Here is a 14,138-nt window from a genome sequence, read left to right as displayed (position 1 = left end):
TAACGCAGAAAAAAACAGGCTAATATGGATAGGGTCAAAAAAAAGATCTAGGTATAAGATGTGCAAGGAATGGAATCTGGATTGGACACAGTCAAATTTCAAACTTTTAGGAATAGTTTTTGATGTTGAATTAAATAACATTGTAGACCTAAATTATAATGATAAATTTGAAAAAATCTACCAAGAAATGAATATTTGGTCTCTGAGATATTTGACACCAATGGGCAAAAATGTTATCCTGAAATCCTTGCTTTTACCAAAGTTAAACCACTTATTTTCATCCATTCCTAGTCCATCCGAAGACACATTACAAAAGTTTCAAAAAAAAAGTGTTTTAATTTTGTTTGGCAAGGGAAAACAGATAAGGTAAAGCGAGAAATTATGCATCTTAAACCAAAGGATGGAGGAATAAGTGTACCCATTGTAAGAACTACTATAAATGCTCAAAAAATAATGTGGATTAAACGGTTGTTGCTCAACAGTTCAAAATGTACTTCTATTGCAAATGAAATCCTAGACAATGCAAATAAATTATGGTGATGCACAATATGTGTGCAATAATATTATTCCCAGTGTCTCAAATCAATTTTGGAGTGATGTGTTAATGGCATGGTGCCACTACCTAAAAAGGTGTTACACAAATGTGCAAGAAATATCAGATATTTTCAACCAGTCTCTATGGTTTAATAATAACATTAAAATAGAGGGAAAGTCAATCTACTATGAAAATATGGCAAAAAAGGGAATAATGTTAGTTTGTGATATTTTAGATCAGAATGGAAATTTCTTACATAAAGTTGACATAGAAAAAAATATGGAATTGCAAACATAAACTTCCTCCATCTAGAAGGTATAAAGAGTACTGTCTTAGCATATAGCAGACTCAGAAAAATACCTGATATAGCTTGGACCTGTCAGGTTAAATACCCAACATTACCCTTGATATATCTTGCATTTGCGGACAAAACCAAAGGAGTAAATCCTTTTATAATGTATTTTTACCTCAAGTCGAAACTAGACCAACAAGCCCAAAAAAGTGGGAAGACATCCTCAACAAACAATATAACAAGGAAGACTGGTCTAACATATATTTAATGGCAAATAGATGTACAGAAAGTGTACAGTTAAGATGGTTTCATTTCAAGATTACTCACAATATTTTAACGACTAAACATAAGTTACACTTGATGAATTACACAGACTCTTCAATGTGCTCATTCTGTGAATCTGCTCCTGAAACAATCATTCATTTATTGTGTGAATGCCGATATATCGTGAAAGTATGGAAGGAGGTATCCGACTGGCTGGATATACTGTCTGAAGGAAATATTGATTTGTCGCACGAAAATATTATCTTTGGTTTCAAAGGTAAAAACAACAACCCACTTAATCTGGTGTTTCTAATAGTGAAATACATGCTATATAAAACAAGCCGAAATAATATAAAGCCAGATTTTAGAGTGCTTCAAAGGGAAATACTCAACTACTATAAAGCTACCAAATATACAGCATTTTCTAATGCAAACCCAGCAAAATTTTATGCTTTCTGGTCTTCCTTCCATACACTTTTTGCTAATTAATACCAACCTAGATGTTATATAAGTATAATAAAATTTGACAAGTGCATCTGAATACAAGTACTGGTATACATATTAGCCTTGGGTAAGGATAACAGATACATTATAGTAAATCCACCCTGAACATACGATGATTGTTTTGTATTGATGTATTGATTGATTGTATTGATGGTGATGCTTGCACAATGTTTGATGACGAGGATGTGTTGTGTATGATGCTTTTGTACTACAACAACAACAAATGTACTTTGGGAAATAAAAATTTAAAATTTAAAAAATTTTTTTTTTTTTTTGTACATAGGTATATGAAAAAAATTATGCTTAAAAATTATGGGATTTGAATATGTATATGACATGCAGGGGGGTGTCACTTTGTGCATAAATTTTAGGGGTGTCATTCACATTGTACATGCTTCTTCACAAGAATCATCATCACCGCCCATAAATTATGAACGGTTGCTAATGTGACAGCATGGCTCTATTCAAGGTGCGACTCAGTAGTGAGGTGACATCCCTCGAACCCTAATAATAGTATACATGTTTATGTGGCAATAAAGGCTCCTGTGAGATTGACAGGAGATGTATTGAAGATACCTTAACACAGACAACCTTACAGTAATCCAGTCAAATAGCACAGGGCAGAGTAGCCTACTTCCGTAACCAAAAGTTTAGCATCTTGTATATACTAACACATGACATATTTCGGATTACACTTTCTCAGTAAAGTACAGATTCTAGTACTCCTATCAGGATTTCAACCCACACTCTCAGAGTCGGCACATAAAGTCAGCTGTCTAACCCACTCAGCCAATGCTAAGTCCACAGTTGTGTTGAATACATGTAGAGTTGTCTCCCTTTAGCGTCAGGACAAGATTAATCGCCTGGTGTTCAGCAACAACAACCTGGAGGAGGTCCGTGGTGCCATCGACAGTGTGCTGGACATCTTCGTCAAGATTCTGACTCAGCCCTTCCAACATGGCAACTACTTCGGTTACAAGGAGGTCTTGGACAAGTTGCTCAAAGTGGTCAGTAGTACTACCAACTGTGGTAGGACAGATCTGGATACCAGATAGGGTAGACTTTAACATGATAAATTTTATAGGTCAGTTGGAAAGAACTTTTGTCATCAGTAGTAAATGATTTGATTTAGCATGAAATGGATTTTCATAATGGTAAGATGTTTGTTTTGTTTGTTTATTTTTTAATGCCGTACTCAGCAATATTCGATCGAATACTGTAAATGATTACAACCCACGACAAGGTAGATAATGAATATGTTTACCCCCAGGACAAGGTAAATACTATATGTTTACCCCTAGGAGGACAAAGTAGGTAATGAATATGTTTACCCCCAGGACAAGGTAGATAATGAATAAGTTTACCACTAGGAGGACAAAGCAGGTAATGAATTTGTTTACCCCCAGGACAAGGTAGATACTGTATATTTACCCCCAGAACAAAGTAGGTAATGAATATGTTTACCCCAGGACAAGTAAATACTATGATATGTTTTAACAAGGGATAATGAACAAAGTATAAGGTAAAACTGCATGTTTACCCCCAGGACAAAGTAGGTAATGAATATGTTTACCCCCAGGACAAGGTAGATAATGAATAAGTTTACCCCTAGGAGGACAAAGTAGGTAATGAATTTGTTTACCCCCAGGACAAGGTAGATACTGTATGTTTACCCCCAGGACAAGGTAGATAATGTATGTTTACCCCCAGGACAAGGTAGATACTGTATGTTTACCCCCAGGAGGACAAAGTAGGATAATGAATTTGTTTACCCCCAGGACAAGGTAAATACTGCATGTTTACCCCCAGGACAAGGTAAATACTGCATGTTTACCCCCAGGACAAGAATGTGTGGCGGGACATCAGATCCAAGTACCTGTTGGATCAGTATCATGATTACAATGGCGGAGAGTTCACTGCGTCCGAGAATACTGACCCTGCCAAGCTACTCCTGGACATCCTCAGCATGCTGTCCAAGGCTGAACAGTCCATCTGCACCAAGTTAGAGGTACCCTGGGCCCCGTTTCACAAAGCTATCGTAGTGCTACGACTGTCTTACCTCCTATACTGTAACAGACTTACGAGCAGTCGTAGCGCTACGATAGCTTTGTGAAACGGGGCCCTGGACCCTATCATCAAGCTCAATAAATTTGTATTTTTTACGAAAATATACTAACTCTTTCGGATCTGATGAAATCGGTGATATTATTAAATTTTTTCTTATCCTGACTCATGATATTTTGCTTATCTCCCTTTTCTTTTCGAATGGTAGTGGAACACTTGAATTCCTTGAAGTTCCCGAAGCGGACGTAAAAATACACTCACCCATAACTTACCTCCCTTTTGCCCTTTCCCGCGCAAACAGTCATGTGACCAGCCTTACTTGTCACTCTCTCCCTTTTCGCCCAAGTGGATGGTTGGGTGAGCACTGGAGTTCCATATACGGCATTATATCCTTTTTATTTAGGTCCTATTCTTCAAAATTACGCTGTGTATGGATTTGGCAATAGCTACTTTGTATTATATGTAAAAAAAATATATAAATTATTTGTATTTGTGTCATAATTTCATCGTTATGTAACTTTGGAATCTTGGAGTGTTTGCAGGCACAGGTTATCCGTGGCTGATCCTCACCCCCAATGCCCTTCGTGCATAAAACCATGTTCTTAGAGCTTGCGCTGTACTTATTGTATTGATTGATCAAATGTACAATTTAATCAATATTTGTCTTATATCTATAGACGTGCCATGGATCAGGTGAGGAAGTCATCTCAAGTCACGGCTGATAAAACAGGAGATATCAGCCTGCAAACCGTATGTTGCTTGCTACTGCTGGAATTCATAATACTGGTGCTATGTTGAGTATGTTGCAAGAGCAGTCGGCTGGTACGGGAGCTAAGAAGAGATCGGCTACAACACAGTTGACTCTGACTCAAGCTAAGAAAAAGACGTTATCCTCTTCTACATTGCAGAAGAAAGCCTCTGTTACCAGATCGGAGGGTAAATCTACGCGGGCTAGTAAGTCAACGCATCAAAAATCCTTCAACGAAGAGATATTACCTCCACATGAAGTAGACGTTTTTGATGATCCCCCCATTAGGGCATGTTGGATACATTGCCAGTGATCATGATATGTCTCACCATGTTTATGCTGATGACACCCAGCTTCTGGAATCGTTTCACCCATCAGAGTTGAATGAGTCTCTTCAACGCATTGCTGACTGTACACTAGACATAAAGTCATGGATGACTACAAACAAGCTCAAGCTGAATGACACGAAAACCGAAGCACTCCTTGTGGGCACAAGACAACAACTAAGCAAGGTGGATGCTGTCACCCTCAAAGTTGCAGATGCGGATATCCGTCCATCAGATGTTGTGAGGAATCTTGGCGTTCACATTGATTCTTCTTTGGCGTTCAATGCCCATGTTAACCAAGTGAGCAAAACATGCTTCTTCCATCTCAGGTCGATCAGCAACATTCGCCAGTACTTGACTTCTGCAGCAACTCAAGCCCTTGTTCGAGCTCTAGTAACATCCAGGCTCGACTATTGTAACAGTGTTCTTTCTGGCATCAACTCCAATCTGATTGATAAACTGCAGAGGATTCAAAACACCTCTGCCCGCATTATCAGTAGAACTTCTAAACGTGTCCACATCACTCCTGTCCTTAAAGAACTCCACTGGCTTCCAGTCAAGGCAAGAATCGATTTCAAAATTCTCTCCCTGGCGTACAAATGTCTCCATGGCTTGGCCCCTTCCTACCTCTCTGACCTGCTTCACCCATATGTACCTGCCCGCAGTCTCCGTTCCAACTCTCAGAATCTTCTTGTGATACCCTCCTACAAACTGAAATCTTTAGGACACCGCAGCTTCTCCTACACAGCACCGGCCCTCTGGAATGTTCTTCCATATGACATCAAAGACTCTGACAGTTTTGATAGTTTTAAAGCAAAACTGAAAACCCACCTTTTCTCAGTATACTTCTCATAACTTCACCCATCTTCATCTTTGTAGCGCTTTGAGCATACCCAAGGGCGTGGAAAAGGCGCATTATAAATGTGCATTATTATTATTATTATTATTATTATTACTTCTACCCGAAGTAATTACGAGATCAGCAACTCAATCAACTTCTACAAGTACTAGATTGTCTCCTGCAACGGTCACAGCAGGACAGCTGTTTGACGAACTATCACCTACCTCTCAACTCAGTGAAGTCGAGGCACACAACTCATCAGCGTTCGCGAACGCTTCTTCTACACCGCAGCAGCTTCAACCAACGCAGAACTTTGACCTGGGTGAATTTATTAGACAATTCACCAACCAGATGATGACCATGATGGAACGCAGGTTCGAGGAAGAAGTGAAGGCTCGGCAAAGCCTCTCATCTACCGACACCGTGCGCAAACCTACAGACCTGCGCGAACCTACCGACCTGCGCGAACCTACTGCTCAGAGAACTTTGTCTCAAGACTACGTTGGCAAACGTACACCTTTGCGAAGGTCTCCACAGTAGGACAACTCTGTCATCTTGGAGGAGGATAGAAGACATGAGATGCCTACTCATCATTCTACATCTGCCAACCCTCAACTTTCTAGAACATCGAAGGATCCATCTCCTACACCAAGCCGCTCTAGATCGAGATCTCATATCTCTCACAGACGTTCGCAAAGTCACTCATCACGAGACAGAGGTTCGTGAAGAGAAAGCTCACATCACAGACGTTCGCAAAGGGATACATCTAGCGACAGACGTTCTGCGAAGAGAAAGCTCACATCACAGAGGTTCGCGAAGAGATGAATCTACAGATAGAGGTTCGTGAAGAGAGGACTCTCAAGACAGACGTTCGCGTAGGGAGGAATCTGCAGACAGAGGTTCGCGAAAGGATGATGAAGGTTCGAGAAGGGATACAGGTTCGCAGATGGATGATATCGCGGAGGCCTAGCTCTAATAATCAGGAGACACTGGATGAGCAAGCGGACTTCGTCTTCCCAGACGCAGAGGTTACAGCTTGGATTGCCAACGGGTTGAACTTGGAGTCTCCTTCTAAGGATAAAGATGAAGTCTACACTTACATGATGCGTAACGACGACTTTGACTCCGTCACTATCCCTCCCGATTGAACCTATATCCAGGGTACCCTCCAACCTTCGCACAGCTTTCGCGAAAGCATCCAAGTACCAGAGTCAGCATCTGCCATCATTTAATGTGAAGAGATTCCCCTTACATCATATGGATCCATTTACAAAGGCGCCTGAATGGGATGATAACATAAAGTTAGTCAACGACTCCCGGAACAAGATGTATAAAGTAGAAGATAAAAAGTTATCTCAACTTGATACTGCTACAAGGAGATCCTTCTTCGGGTTGGCCAGGTCCAGAGCTATCAATGAAGCATTGATCAATAAATTCCAGAACTCAAGTTCGGAAGAGGACAGAATGATATATTTGGCGCTCATAACTCAGAAGAAGGACCAATACTGTTTATCGGACCATCTGACATCTATATCTGCAGGTCTCACTTTACTACGCAGACAAGGGCTACTTGCATCCTGTTCATGGAGTGACAGATTCACCCAACTGCTACTGAGAGCTCCATGGGAGGCACCTACTATCTTTGGAGGACAAATAGAGGATGCAGCTAAGGAAGCTACGCACGACTCTAGAGAAGTTATGATGATAAAATCCATAGATACTCTGGCCAACGTCATCCTTCATACTTCACAAAAGTATAACAGCAAGTCCAAATATTCCAGCTTCAGAGGCGGCAAAGGATCTTTTCGTCGCCCATCCGGAAATTACAGAGGAAACACAGGGAGAGGCCACACTCCCAGAGGATCCAGAGGAACTAGACGTTGATATCAGGGTTCAGAACGACTGGAGTCTTCCACCCCCAGCCGTTCCTGTAAAACCATCGACAGTGGATGGACGTCTACAAAGGTACTGGAAAAATTGGGGAATACTAGAGGATGACTACGTCTCCCAAGTACTACGAGAAGGATACAGAGTACAACTCAAGGCCACACATCCGCTAACCCTCAGCCCGATGGTCTTCAAATATGCAGAGGAGCAGGCAGACAAACTACAAGAAGCCATCAACTCACTACTTATGAAGGAGGCGGTAGAGATAATAGATCAGCATCATCTCACTCCAGGCTTCTATTCCCCAATTTTTCTAGTATCCAAGAAGAACTCCAAGGAGAAGTTCAGACTGATTTACAACATGCGCAAATTCAACAAAGACTATCTACTGAAACCAGACAGGTTCAGAATGATCCACCTACCTCAACTCAGACTACTCGTCCGTCCAGCAGATTACATGGCCAGCATAGACCTGCAGGATGCGTATCTACACATCCCCATACATCCGGAATCAAGAAAGTATCTACGATTCCTATTCAGAGGGCAGCACTTCCAATGGAACGTCCTACTGTTTGGAATATCTTCGGCTCCGTGGCTATTCACACGAGTAACCAAGCCTATAGTCACATATCTACATCATCGAGGTCTAACGCAATGCCTTCTACTTGGACGACGGAATTCAGGTTCACCAAGATGCCAGTCATCTCAGACTACAGCTGAACTTCATGATCAAGTTGCTCACTCAACTAGGATGGCTGGTGAACCTAATGAAGTCAGAGTTGGAACCAAAACAAGATCTGCAATTCCTGGGGATAAGGTTTGTCACAACACAGAATCGTATTGTCGTCCCAGAAGATCGTTGGGTCAAGATACAAGCCATGATTCCACTAGCAGTCATCTCTCCGTTAACACTACGATCATGGCAAGTTCTACTCGGTCTACTAACCTCGGCGCAGGACTAGACTCACACAGTTACACTGCAACGGTTCCTGACAAAACACCTGACAACCTCAAGAGGTATCTACTGTGTGAGGTGTCCACACGCAGGTCGAACATTTGCAGAGGGACCTATTTACAAGAGCCAGCCTTCAACACACATCTCTACGCAGACGCTTCGATACAAGGCTGCGGTGCACATCTCATCTCAGGAAGGTGGTCCAAAATAGAGCAGCATCTTCACATCAATCTGCTGAAGATGAAAGCCGTGATCAACGCCTTACAACTATGGTCGAGCTCGCTGGACAACAAAATGCTGATGGTCCACACGGACAACTCTACAGTGGCATTCTCCATAAATCGGCAAGGATCCACAGCTCACATTCCAGTTGTTCCACATCACGGAGGAAGCAAACATCTGGATAAAGGCGTGTCACATACCCGGAGCCAAGAACGTACTTGCAGACGCTCTCTCCCGACCACTGCACCCGTCACCTACGGAATGGATGCTCCATCCAGAAGCGTTCCAGCTCATCATAAGGGAAATAGGATCCCCTGGCATAGACCTGTTTGCCACGAGGCTCAACAAACAACTACAGACGTTTGTCTCACCAGTTCCAGATCCTCAAGCCTGGGCAACGAATGCACTGAGCATATCTTGGGAAGGACTAAACGCTCACGCGTTTCCACCCCCGATATTACTATCAGAAGTACTGTTGAAGATCAAACATACAGAGGCGCTTCAACTGACTTTGGTCGCACCAGACTGGCCAGCAAGAGTATGGTTCCTAGACCTAATAGAAGATCTTGGAAGTCCAACAATCAAGTTACCTGATTGGCCGAACCTACTCATACATCCGCACACCAAGCAAGTCCACGGGAACCTGGCGTCAACACTAGCTCTGCTTGGAAATTGCTCTATATCTGCAATTATGGAGGGCTGCTTTTGGAAGTCGGACACGGTGTTTGCCAACCACTACCTCCGAGACATAGCCACTGAAGACGTCTCAGGCATTCACCAATTTGGGCCTCTCGTTGTAGCACAGCAACTAACGGTTCCTCAAAGGCGCTGAGTTGGAAAATCTCACCCTTTATCACGTTGACTTGTTGATAACTTTTACTAAAGAAAAGTATTAGTTTGAAAGTCTATGCGCACAGTCTAGGACAGGCTAGCATGAGTGATTAAAGATCCTGTACGGGTAAAGATCTTACCTGTACGTGAAGGGGTCGCAACTCATTTATGATAAAGATCTTATCATAATCTATGGGTTATTATAAGATATCTAGTAAACAGAAGATACTAGTTTATCTGTAGCCACATGAATCAACATGATTCAACTTGTCTAAGACTGAAGTAAGACAAGAAAGTGGTCCCCCCGAGTTATCACGGAAGTTGGAAGAATAGGATCACGGAAATGCTGTTTCGCAGTTCCCATGGGGGGGATACAGGGCGTATCTAAGGACAGCTGATGAATCCACGAAGTGGCTTGACCCACCACCAGTCTGTCGGATTCTATAAGCAAAAGATCATGAGTCAGGATAAGAAAAAATATGTAATTTTTCAAGTAAAATTGATATTTTTATACTTATCTTGACTCATGACGAGAAGCCCTCCCAACCTCCCCGCTGAAACACTTCGGATTTCACAGCAGATCCAAGTGAATGGGCCGAAAATCAGGAGACTGTGACAAGAAAGGCTGGTCACATGACTGTTTACGCGGGAAAGGGCAAAAGGGAGGTAACTTGTGGGTGAGTGTATTTTTATGTCCGCTTCGGGAACTTCAAGGGATTCAAGTGTTCCACTACCATTCGAAAAGAAAATGGAGATAAGCAAAAGATCATGAGTCAGGTATAAGTATAAAAATATCAATTTTACTTGAAAAATTACATTATTGCCACACAGGCTGTAACCATTTTTTTATCAGACTTTCTAGGAACCATTGTCCTTTAGTGTGTGGTGAAAACTTATCGTTGTATGGATACACAAACACAAATGTTATGCTTGTTTAACCAATCAGATGCCACTTTTAATATTATTACTTTTGATTTTTTCAGGATTATGAAGACACTTTCAGGAAAATGAAGGATGAGAAACGCACCCTTGAAAGTGAGTGGAGTCTTGGGTTCATAACTTGAGTGATGCTTCGTAATATGTCAGCTGTATGAAACGGTTTGTAAATATGAGAGTGACTCAGAGATGCCAACCATTCCGATTTTGGAGGAGTAACTCCGATTTTCAAATACAAATATCCACTCTCAAATTTGTCTATAAAAAACTCAGATTTTTTAGAAAGTACAAATTTGTTTATAAATTTAGAATGTTTGAAAGAATTTTAGTAAATATGTTCATTTGAGTTAAGAATTATCTGGTTAAGTATGCCCAGAAATTGCATATTTCCAGGCTAAATCTAAAGATTTTCATATTGGAGGCCCCCCAGACCCCCACTGTCAAAAGGGGCCCAAACCCCCTCTCACGCTAACCCCCAACTCGCACCTTCAGGGCTTGGGAATTGCTTGTAGCAAGGCTTGACTTCGCTTTCATTGATTGATTTCATTGACTCAGGGTTGGCATAGCAGGAGTGTTAAAGAGTGAGTGGGACAGGTTTTACACCGCTTTTAGCAATATTCCAGCAATATCACTGCTTTACACATAGTACCCATGTTGGGAATCGAACTTGGGCCTTGAGCTTGACAGGCGAACGCTTCAGCCACTAGGCTATGCCACAGCCTTGAGAGTGTTAAAGCATAAATGAAAAAAAGCAATAAAGTCACAATCGTTGACATAATTGTAAACTGTAATGCCAAAGGTATGACATAACAGTCATAAATGGGAAAAGAGTCAAATTTCAGATTTTCTGTCATCCTTGAAATATAATAAACACAATTTCCTTCATGGTTCCTTCTCCTTGCACACTTTGAATGATGTAGTAACTTCCGCTCTGCTCTTTGTAACATGTAACTGAAACCTCTGGTAATTCTTTCAGAATGTAGTATGGAGTGTTGTCCAAGTTCATGGTAGAATGATTTGTTTAACCCCAAGTGTACTTAGTATCGTAGGCACTTTGGAACAGTGTTTATCAGGGATATTTATGATATTCCTTGAGTTATGTAAATTGGATATCTTTCTAAGTAATGGCCATGCTGTCAATAGAAATGAAATCAACACAGCTTGATCATTGTCATCATGGCCACCATCATAGAGTCATTAGCTGCCTATGATCAAAGTTAGACAAAGGCCGGTTGGCCACTGAAGCATGACATTGTGGATGAGGTGCAGGGTACTGCAGGCTGACCACACATCTGTCACAAATACGACACGTGGCAGTCTGATCAGGTTTCGACCCTTAGGGATAAATTGAGAATGCTTTGTGTTGGTCGGGACTTGACCCTGAGACAGCAACTAGGCAGGTTGGCTGACCATCGCCTCCGACATGCCGCCTAGTCATTGTTGTAACTTCATGTATGTATACATATTGAATCCAGAATAAAGTGTTGTGGACCCACTGATGGACTCCTGTATTTGAAGACACAGAGATCCCTTTAAACAACCCGGGATATTAGATACAAATTTTCTGCAGCTGAATGAGAGTTTGACCAGTATGTGAAGTCCATTCAGATCCCAGTATAGGCACAGTGTGAAAAGTCCAATCATTGATAACAAACTGACTTTCACTCAAAATACCAATGCAGTCTACAACAAATGTCAGTCTCGCCTCCACTTCCTGAGAAAGCTACGCTCATTCCACCTTGATTCCACATTTATGTCTCTGTTTTACAAATCATGTATCAATCCATTTTAACATTTTCTATGCAGTGCTGGTATGGACCTCTGTCGCTTCAAAATAAGAATAAATTAATGAAGATTGTTAAAGTTGCAGGACAAATTGCATGTTGTCATTCTGGTAGTTTAGACACCCTGTACATGTCATCAGTTTTAAATCTTTCTGTCAGAATCTTACAAGACCCAACACATGTTTTAAACCCTTGTTATACACTTTTACCATCTGGCCGTAGGTATCTTTTACCAAATGTAAAGTCAAAGAGAAGTAAACACTCTTTTATACCAGTTAGCATATCCTTCTTAAACAAGTCTTAAACATTATTCTCTTAGTATATTTATTGGTAGATGTTTGTCTTATAAATACTGTTGTTTACTATACATTCAATGTCATTGTTGCTGCTCATGTCTTACATGTTGTTTTCTCATGTTCTTAACCCTGATGTACACATAATTCCCCTTTTGTGCAATAAAGCATTATCTTATCTGTGGAGCACAGTGGTTAGCATGCTGGCCTCTCACGCCAAAGGCCTCAGTTCGAATCCCGGTGGAGACGCCAAACTTTGTGACCTGGGTCTCATACTGTGTTGTGTCCCTGGGCAAGGCACTTGGTCCACATTGCACTCAGTCCACCCAGCTGTTCAAATAGGTACCTGAGAAGCGGATGCACGGACCTATAGGGTCGCATGAAGCGCTTAGTAGCAGCTTTGAAAGTACAATTCCGTCAGGGTAATAATGTAACGCCGGAGAGCAGCATCGTGCTGGATTCTAGGCGCAAAAATTAGCATTATTATTATTATTATTATCATCATCTTATTATTATCTTATTAAGTTCCCAGTATGAGTAGAGTATCTGAAGCCTATTCTTGGTGTCTTGCATAGTGAGTGATTTTAGCTCAAATATATCTTTAAATCATATTGACAATAGTAATGAATCATGACTGTGGTGCAGGTCAGCTGTCTGTGTCGGAGGGGAAGTATATGGACGAGGTGCAGAGTCACAGCATCGAGCACATTGAACTGAAGACAACACTGGGCAAGCTGGCATACATGGAGAATCTCATCTCAGAGAAGAATGACAAGATAGCAGAGTTGGTTAAACTTAACTGATCCACTTAACTTGGATTTGTGTTAAAGACAAGTTTTTCACTTACATTTTTATAAAAGACATCTTTTAAAAGATAATCCTTGACATACATCATGTTTAGGAGAAAAATTGATTTTTCTAAAATAAAACTCTAAAATAAACCTTCAGCTAGTTTACTTCAGTGACTCCAAGTAATAATCATGCTCAACTGTTTGGATTGAATGTGTCACCATTTCAGATTAAATGTGTCACCTGTTCAGAATGAATGCTTGTCACCTGTTCAGATTGAATGTGTCACCTGTTCAGATTGTTGGTCACCTGTTCAGATTGAATGTACAGATTCTTCACCTGTCACAGATTGGTCACCTGTTCAGATTGAATGTTTCACCTGTACAGATTGTTGGACACCTGTTCAGATTGAATGTATCACCTGTACAGATTGAATGTATCACCTGTACAGGTGACACCTGTTCAGATTGAATGTTTCACCTGTACAGACTGCTTGGTAAGACGTTATAAATATTCATACTGTGTCACCTGTTGAAATCATACGAGAGGTATGTGTTCACATCTCCATATCAAATATCATACATGTTCACTAAGGTTATAAATATTCATACTGGATGTTCACCTGTTCAGATTGACTGTTTACCTGTCAAAATTGGACATTTACCTGTTCACACAAAATGCTTACCTGTTTCAGGTTGCAGCGCTACAACACTATTGAGCTCTGGGAGAGAGAGAAAAAGAAAGTCCTTCAAGAAAGCAATGCCAAGTGAGTATAATGACAGAAGAATGAACACAAACATATCTCATACAGATGGCCCTTCAATATCATAATGTGTGAGCCCATTTCTGGTGTCCCTCACCATGATA

At 41.1% G+C, this 14,138-nt stretch overlaps 1 protein-coding gene across 1 annotated transcript in view; it reads left to right on the top strand.

Annotated features, from left to right (window-relative positions):
* Nucleotides 1-2,049: 2,049 nt before the first annotated feature.
* LOC124274975 overlaps nt 2,050-14,138 on the top strand; it is a 28,661-nt gene continuing 16,572 nt past the window's right edge. Inside the window, exons 1-6 of the mRNA XM_046710348.1 lie at nt 2,050-2,082; nt 2,438-2,602; nt 3,436-3,603; nt 10,453-10,504; nt 13,128-13,266; nt 13,966-14,037. Coding sequence (XP_046566304.1) covers nt 2,050-2,082; nt 2,438-2,602; nt 3,436-3,603; nt 10,453-10,504; nt 13,128-13,266; nt 13,966-14,037 — 629 coding nt within the window. The remainder of the gene's footprint in view (nt 2,083-2,437; nt 2,603-3,435; nt 3,604-10,452; nt 10,505-13,127; nt 13,267-13,965; nt 14,038-14,138) is intronic.

This window comes from Haliotis rubra, unplaced genomic scaffold (genome assembly GCF_003918875.1).
Source record: "Haliotis rubra isolate DU_JTF1 unplaced genomic scaffold, ASM391887v1 Scf197, whole genome shotgun sequence".
NCBI classification, from domain to species: Eukaryota; Metazoa; Mollusca; class Gastropoda; order Lepetellida; family Haliotidae; genus Haliotis; species Haliotis rubra.
Note: the sequence above shows the minus strand (reverse complement) of the source record. Positions and strands in the feature narration are given on the sequence as shown.